Below are 9,414 nucleotides of genomic sequence, written 5' to 3' on the forward strand. Positions count from 1 at the left end.
AAACTTTTCTACCTGGACTGATCTTGAATGATGATTTTCCAGATCTCAACTTGTAGAGTAGTGAGGAGTATAGGTGTGAGACACTAGTGTCTGGCTGAGCTCACTTTCTTAATTCAAAAATTGAAATTCTAATATTTAGTCATATAGTTGGTGAGAGTTTCATGAGATTAAATGGCATTGACTCTCTACAACTTGTCTCCAGGCATAGATGCTCATAATGAAATATTCTAAGAGTCACCAAAGCAGAATCCTGAGTTCTCATTTGGTAGGGGAGTAGTCTATTGATAATTTCAGTGTTGTGATGAAGCTAGAAGAGCTGGAAATTTAATGAAAAATAATGTCAATACCATTTTCTTGGGCTAGGAAGGTGGCTCAGTGGTAGAGCGCTTGCCTTGCATGCCTGAGGCCCTGGGTTCGATTCCTCAGCACCACATAAGCTACAAGAAAAAAAGCCAGAAGTGACGCTGTGGCTCAAGTGGTAGAGTGCTAGCCTTGAGCTGAAGAGCTGAGGGACAGCGCCCAGGCCCAGAGTTCAGGACCCATGACCGGACTCCCCCCCCCCACCATACCATTTTCTTAGCTAACATCTGAAATATCTATTGATCCACTTTTTTTAACACTGAAAATGAATTTGTTTTCGGTAATATAACTTTCATTTCTATAAATGATCATTTTCATCTTATTGATCAGATTGTACCCTAAGTATAAAAATTTTAATGTTAAAAATACATCCATAGCCAGGCACTGGTGGCTTATGCCTATAATCCTAGCTGCTCCAGAGGATGAGATCTGAGGATTGCTGTTCAAAGCCAGATTATCTCCAATAAACTACTCAGAAAAGGCTGGAAGTGGCACTGTAGCTCAAGTAGTAGAGTGCTAGCCTTGAGCAGAAGGAAGCCATGGACAGAATACAGGCCCAAAGTTCAAGCCAGCAACAAACAAACAAATAAAACAGAAGTTCATGAGACAAGTAGTATTAGAGCTGAAGTTTGTGACTTTTTTAAGTGAAAGTTTATTTTTGTCAAAATAAATAAAAATAATAAATAAATTTGTTCATGTATTAAAAATTCTTCAAAATTTTAATTAAAACATTGGAAAAACCTATTGATCAAATAGCAAATACACTTAACAAATAAATATAAAATATATACCATAGGTATCTGTGGGTGCTACCTACTGTCCACATTTTTTTACAAATTACTGTTGTTAATCAAATGTTAACTTGAATAAAATAATATGATAGAAATTCTTCCTCTTAAGGATATGGTTTTCATCTTTATAAATAGATTTGGTAGTAAATAGGGTAATAACATAATAGAATTAAATTTTTACTCTTTTACTATTTTTACTATTTATTTAAATTGTTTTTATTTATACTATCTTCAGTATAATCATAATATAATTATTCTTCAGACTTCATACTTCATTCAATGTAGTTTATTCCTTAATAATATCCTGGATATCACTTTTGTTTTTTTAATATCTCCATTTTCATCTCTAACCATATTTCCTCTCCCTTAAGTCAACTTGTTTAAACTTCTTTTGCTATTTCCCTGAGGTTCTGAAAAGTTGTTTCTATTTTCATTGATTTTAAGAACTTTTAAAAACTTATTTTATTATTTAAAATAGTTGTACAAATCAGTTGCCACTTAATAGAACAGTTTATAAATACAATACATCTTTTATTTTAGTTGGTAAGTTTTTATTGAGCCTTTTAGATTACAACATGCTCTGGTTGGCTTTGAACCAACATCCTCCAATCTTAGCCTCCTGAATAACTAAGATTAAAGGTGTGAACCACAAATGCCCAACCCTAAGGAGGTGATTTCCAAGGTACGTCAAAAACTGAGGAAAGATGGGATCCAGGAGCTTTGTAGGCTATGAGCCATTGATCAACATATTTTCCCACAGTACATTCACCTTCCTCCTTGCATTCCATCAAGATCATTTTAAGATTTTTTTTCTGTTTTTTAGCAGTATGAAAAATAATCTATATGAGACTGAGAAATGTTAAATACTTAGCTTTCTTAAATTCTCCTATCTTCTATTTATGGTAGAGTCAACTACACAAAAATATATGTTTTAGTTCATCTTGACAAAGCTCTTTGCTATAGAATAAGCTATGGTTCATCCCACAGCTGCATGCATGTTTTCTCTTTGCATCCACTTTTCTGCAAATGATATAATTTCATTTTTCTATATGATTGAGTAATAGTTCATAGTGTATATTTACTATTGTTTCTTTACCCATTTTTAATGCAGTTAGGCAATAGACTCTACTCCTTTTTTTTCTGATTCTTCAAATATGGGAGAGAGTAGCTTCTCTTTTAGTTGGAGTTGGTAAATATACTTGCAAAGAAAAAGTCTTATTGGGGCTACATTCAAACCAGAACCTGAACTCCATTGTTTCCCCAGCAACAATAAAAAACTATGTTTAAATTAATGAATTAAAAGTAGAATTACCTACAATTAACTTCAAACATAGCTCTTTGGACAAAGGAATGGTAACCAATAATGTACGTATATGGATAACGCCTCATGCTATGTCCATCATGTGTTTACTTCTTCATTATAATTTGAGTGAATTTGAAATTTTTGATTGTATAGATAAACAATACTTGCAACAGATGATTCCAATTGTTCTGAATGGAAGAGAAAACCAGAACTTAAAACTGTTTATAAATTTGTAATATAAGAGTTGAGCCTGAGATATTTTAACACCAGAATATTCATGTCTACATATGTATACAAAGTACTTCGATCAGATACCCTCAGCATCCCTCTCCCCCATAACACTTCTGTTTCTCAAAGCAATTTCAACTAGCCTGAGTGCCATTTCACAAATGTGCATAAAGTATTCTGATCATATTTACTCTGTTCACCCTTTGTGTTTGGCTCCCACATGTACGAGTGCCTATACCCTACAGGATCGGTTGTACTTTCTTACCATTCTTTAAAAAAATGTTTGTTAAATACTCAAAGGGATGTCACTGTAGTATTTCATACATGTATATGCCATACTTTAATCACATTCACTCTCATGCTTACTTTATACTGAAACCTGCAGAACGATCACCTTTGAGAAGGTGATTAGATCATAAGGGCAAAGTTCTCATGCTTAGAATCAGAGAGACCAGAGTGCTGCTGGATTGAATCTACTAGTACTTTGATCTTGGGTTTTTGAGACTCCAGTACTTAGAATGTTTTTAATTGTCCTGTTCATGTGTCAATGCCTTTATTTTGCTTATATTGAGGTATTTTTAAGTATAGTTACATGCTATAAAGGAAATATCATTTGTTTGTCCAATATTTTGAGTGTTGACTTGCTTTTTCAAAGTTTAAAACTATGAAAACTGATCCCATACTAGTGGCTCAAGAATATAATCCTAGAAAGGTGAGATTTGAGAACCATGGTACAAAGCCAGCAGAAAAGTCTGTAAGCCTCTTATTTCCAATTAACCACCAAAAAAACAAACCAAAACAAAACAAAAACAGGAGTGGAACTATGATGCAAGTTGCAGACCACTGGCCTGGAGCAAAACAGGTCAGCAAAACAGTGATCAGACTGTGAGTTCAAGCATCAGAACTGACACAATAAAACAAAACATAAAAACCAAAATTATAGAAAGTGGGACTTTAGATATAGCTTACCAATTTATTTTTGTATTTAGTTTTATCACCCTATTTGCAATACTTTAAACTTAATGCTCATGAATTTGTTCTAATGCATTTCATTTATCCTCACAACCACCTCTACATCCTTATTTGTTTTACATCATTCTTTATTGGCACTGTAAATCATTCAGCAACTTTTCCACAGAAATTTCTTGGTTAATGCACTTTCTTAGTTTCTGTATATCTGACATTGTCTTCTAGTTTAATTGACTTCATATTGAAATGGTATCTTGGCAGGGAATGTAATTCTGAGTTCAAAATTTACTTCCCTTAAGAACTCTGTATAAAAGTGTTCCACTGTGTTCTGGCAGTTAGTTGCAAGAGAAAAATCTGAGATATGTCTGACTTTTGCCCTTTAATAGCTATGCTACCTTCCCCATCTAAATACTTATCTCTGAGTGTCCCTTTAAAATTGAATAAGAAAAAAAATCTAGATATATCTTAGTGATGTTTGAAAATTTCCATAATAAGGAAAATTTTCACAGTGTTCCTAATGCTTTTACCTTAAATGCTGAAGCTTTTGACTTTGAGAGTCAAGGCAACATTAATCTGCAATAGTGGATGAATATAAGGAAGAAAAATTTTAAATCTAAAAGAAAGCTTGATAATTACTTTAGCTTAGTTAAGTGTCTGGTAAGTGATTAAGATAGGACATTACATTTTAGTATTAACTCATCTTTTATTTATTATATTACCTGGTAACAAAAAAACTTTAGGTTTTAAGGTTGGATCCATCTGTTGCTGTCGTATTTTGGGCAAATATTGACCATTCTCAAGTCTTTCTTCCTGTGGAAAACTCGCAAGGTTAGTATTCAGATGAGATGTGACAATGGCTATACAAGTTGAAGCACAAGGCTCAGTGCTATGCTCCATGGGTAGTGCTTCCTCATTGAGAACCTTCAAAGCGACACATCATACTGTTTTAAATGCTAAAGGGAAAAAGGGGAAAGGTGAATGAGACATGCGTCTTCTTGGATAGGACTCATATCTAGCAGAATAAATTGAGACTATTCATAACATTAAAGCAAATAAGGTAAGTGCCAGGAGAGGTGAGTATGAAATTGCTATGGAGACCAGGGAGGGAAAACTGATTTATCTCATGAAAAGTTTAAAGATTTCTAGGAATGATGATTTCTGAGAAAATTGGAGCTGTGAAATCTGCCAGACAGAAAAAAAAATTCAGCAGAAGGAAGTAAGGAGAAATCTTCAGAATTACAGATAAAGCAGGTATGTATTTGCAAAGGCCTAGAGTCAGACTACACTGAGGAGTATCAAGCACTGAAGGTATCACTTTTCAGAGCCAGATACGAAGATCAAACTGTATGGATTCTTCATTTTTATGGCTTTGCCTCCTCCCTGTTTCCAGGTGAAGCTGCAAGGATTCTTTCAGTCAGTGGATTCTGAGTCCTCCCATCAGACAGCTTGTGTCTTTTCAGAGACCCAAACTGGAAAGATGTCAGGGCTTAGTACAGTATGTACATGGGACTAGACACCAAGTAGCTGGTCAAAGTTCATCTCAATGAGTGAAGGGACAACCATTGCAAAAGCATGTATTTAAAAGCCTGGTACAACAAATCATTATAATCAGTTTTTCACATTGAGCCAAAGTGGCTTTAAACTTGTATATTTGGGTACTGTTCACATTGTATCTCTTTACTTTCTGTTTTAACCTAGTTTTCAGGGGATACATTTAGTAAGAATAATCAAAATCAGATTTTATCTGGAAACAACTCTAGGAGTATGTAGAACTTCATACAAAAGAAAGAAGGTAATTTTCTGTTAAAGTACTGGACACAATTTGAAAAATTTGTTTTCCTTTGCCTCGACTGAGCTGAATTAGAATGCAGAGATCACTCATGTTGCACAAACCAACGCAAGCAAAGATACAGGAGTTGTTTAAATGCTTATGGTTCAGGGGTAGAATAACAATAACATGTGAATTCAAGAAATGTTACAAATAAAGCCCAGACAATGACAATTGGGAACATCCACTGCCTGGAACTTCTCTTTTAAAGATATATTCAATCAATAAGATGAAATGACACAAATGACCTTACCATCTCCCTACTTTCACTAGATTGCAATTTACTACAGTTTGATGTACACATAACAATATATCATATTAGGCAATAGAAAAGGAGTTAACAAATTCAAGAAGTATCTTTTCACAATGGAATGAAACTAGAAATTTCAATCAGAATACAAAATTAAAACTATGTATGGACTAAGAAGATCTCATTCAAAGCAATTGAGGCAAAAAGGCATCAAAAAGAAAATTAACAATATATTGACACAAAAAACACATGCCAAATTATGGTTTTAGCATAAAAATACTAAGAGCTTTTAGTAATAAATGCTAATTTTGAAAAATTAGCATTATCAAATTAACAACCTAATGACAACTAGAAACTAGAAAATGACAAATAACCTAAAGTTTTCGAAGGGAGAAAAATAGTAAGAAAGATTAGAACATAACTAAGTATAATTGAGATTATGAGACAATTTGAAAAACAAATTGGTTTTTTGAAAGGACTGAGCAAATTATCAAGCCTTCACTACATTAAGAAGACAAAGAGATTAAAATAATTGAAATCAGAAATAAAACAGAAGACATTTCAGTTGGTGCTACAGAAATTAAAATATAAAAATACTATTTTATATGCCTGTACATTGTATAAACTATAAGAAACTATACAAGCCTACAACTTACCAAGAATAAGTTATGAAGAAATGGGAAATCTGAAAAGATCTATTATGAGAAAGAAAACTTATTCAGTAATATTAAATTTTTCCAACCAAAGAAAGTACAGGAACAAATGTTTTCTCTGGAACATTCTACCAGGCACTAATTGAATTCACCCAGATCTTCTCAAACTTCTCCAAGAAATAAAGCAAAAGGAACAGCCTCAAATTCATTCTACAACTACAATAGGCCTAAGCCAAATCAAAGATACCACAAAACAATGAAAGTCATTGTGAAATTGGTTAGTACAGATGCAGTCTCAACAAAATAAAATTCAACAGTATGCTTTAAATGATCACATAATATCATCAAGTAAGTGTAATCCTTGGGATACAGGGATGATTCATATATGCAAACTCTAAACATGATAAACAATATTAATAGAACAAAGATAAAAATTGTATGTCAACCTCAATTAGAACTGAAAAAACACTTGAAAAAAATTTTTTACAACCTTTCATGAAGAAAAGCAAGCAACAAATCCAAAGTTGAAGGAAATTACCCAATACAATAAACATCATAGATCATTATAGGTCATATAGCATCAACAAATGCCATATAACCTTATTCTCAATGAAGCAAAGCTAAAAGCTTTTCCTTTATGGTCAAGATCTAGACAAAGATATTTAACCATCACTTCTATTCAGCACAGTAATGGCAATCCTAGCAGGAAGAAAAAAGAAATTTTAAAAAGAAAAATAAGTTCTGAGAAGCAAAATTATTCCTACTCCACAGAGGACATAATCTTATATGTACAAAGCTCTAGATTCTATGAAAAAAATAGAATTAACAAGTAATTTATGCAAAGTTGCCGGATGCAAAAAAAACAGTATTTGCATTTCAAAATATTAGCAAAAAATAATTAAAAAGGAATTTAGTAAAATAAACTCATTTACAGTACCAACTTAAAAAATAAGTTTCTTAAGAGCAAACTTAACCAAGGAAAGAAAATACAATATGGAAAAGTACAAATCGTTGCTGAAATTTAATAAGACATACATATATAGAAAGGCATACCTGTCCATGAACTGAGAGACTTAATATGGTTGAAATGTTCTTATCACTTAAAAGAATTTATAGATTCAGTGCAATCCTTACCAATGTCCCCATATGCATTTTTTGCACTATACTGTGTGCAAACAGTTAACCTAAAAGTGGATTAAAGACCTAACATGGAAACTGATGCTATGAAACCTCACAAAGAAACAGAGAAAATGATTTGTGATATTGAACTCAGGATTAAAATAACAGCAGACTAATAGTAGCACATCAAGCTTGGAACCACCAACCAAGCAAAAGAAACCATCTAGAGAAATTCAGTCTACAGGATAGGAGAACATATTTGTACAGGTAGAACACATTTGACATTGTCAAGTAACCAAAAAAAAAAAAAAAAGCCTATTGGACAAAGATGTGAAAAGACATCTCTCCAGAGACGACACATAAGTGGCTAGCAAACACGGAAACACACTCAAGCATCACTCATCATCGGGGAACTTCCAAACTGAACCACAAAAAGGAACCAGTTCACACGCATTAGGATGGCCAGGAAACTGCATCTAAAAAGAAAAAAACAGGTGTTGGTGAAGTTGTAGAGAAATTGCAACACTTGCATACTCTTGGTCCAACTGGACAATGAGGAAACCAGATCCTTGAACATTTAAAAACGTAACTATTTCCAAAGCCTTAAGAAGAACAATGCTCAACAAGAAATGGACTCATTACCGTGCTCATGTAATTGTAACCCCTTTGTACAGCATCTTTAAAATGAAATTAACTTGAGACTACGGCGGAGAGGCTCTCAGGAAGATGGCATCCCTAGTCTGGCTACAAGCTGATTGGCAGGTGTTTTGACCACAGGACTCCAGGCCCTGGCCCCTGAGCTCTGCCCTGGGATGTCCTACAGCCCAGAGCCTGCATGCACCGCGGGGCGCCCCAGGACCAGGAGCTGGTGGGTCCAGGGGCCCCTGGGTGGGGGTCCCGGGGCACCCCTCCTCACTCAGGACCTCTGGTCCCGGTGCTCGTCTTTCCACCGGATCTAGTATTCAGAGCGGATCAAAGGAGCGGACCCCGACAGCTGCTGACCCTCTACAACCCCACGGAAACTGTGCTCCGCTTCCGAGTTCTGTGCACAGCACCTGCCAAATCTACGGTGTTTGACGCAGAAGGGTGCGTAAAGCCTCAGTCCTGCATTGACATTGTGATTCGCCATGTGGCCCCCATTCCCAGCCACTGTGATGTCCTGGATGGCTTCCGCATTGAGTTGTCCGAGGAAGGGGCTGAGGGCCCAGTGGTGGGACCGAAGGACATCACCTGCGTACTGAGGGCCCCAGCGCACCTTCTTGAGCTTCAAGGACAGCCTGAGCCAGCAGCCCACCCAGGACCACCTGCCTGGACAGCACCACTGCCCACCAGACAGTTACAAGACAACTCCCACCAGCAACTGGCCACCAGCTCCTTCCTGCTCTTCTTGCTGACGGGCATCGTCTCTGTGGCCTTCCTGCTGCTCTCACTCCAGGATGAACTGGGCAGCCAGCTGCCACAAGTCCTCCATGTCTTCTTGGGACAGAAATTAGTGGCAGCCTATGTGTTAGGCCTCCTTACCTGGTGTTCCTCCGGACCTGAACTCCATGCCCAACCCCAGCCCATCTCTCTCCTCCCCAGGCAGGGACCTGAGGTGGCTCATACCTTACCTCTGGGTTAGGAGTTAGGGACTCTCTTCTACTTCCTGACCACCTCAGCTTCCCTCCTCCTCTCCCCCCTGCCCAAGAAAAACAACCAGGGATTTGGACTCCTTTTCCAAGTTGAATAAAATACCTTTATAAAATAAAAAATAATTTAATTTAATTTTAAAATAATAATAAAAGAAGAATATCTCCAAGAGTTACCTTCAAATTCATGCTCATTGTAGTTTTATTTGCAAGAGCTAAGGTGTAGAAGTAATGTAAATGTCTGTTAATGAATGGAGAGAATGTTGTGTATACATCCAAGTGCTT

General features: G+C 35.9%; 1 protein-coding gene across 1 annotated transcript; it reads left to right on the forward strand.

Moving 5' to 3' along the window:
* Positions 1-8,336: 8,336 nt before the first annotated feature.
* Positions 8,337-9,122, forward strand: LOC122107560 (motile sperm domain-containing protein 3-like). Its single transcript, XM_042679343.1, has one exon. It carries the CDS (start codon positions 8,337-8,339, stop codon positions 9,120-9,122), a length of 786 nt encoding a protein of 261 aa, XP_042535277.1.
* The last annotated feature ends 292 nt before the right edge of the window (positions 9,123-9,414 follow it).

The sequence above is a fragment of the Dipodomys spectabilis genome, unplaced genomic scaffold (genome assembly GCF_019054845.1).
Source record: "Dipodomys spectabilis isolate Male_0828 unplaced genomic scaffold, ASM1905484v1 ptg000051l, whole genome shotgun sequence".
Lineage (NCBI taxonomy): Eukaryota > Metazoa > Chordata > Mammalia > Rodentia > Heteromyidae > Dipodomys > Dipodomys spectabilis.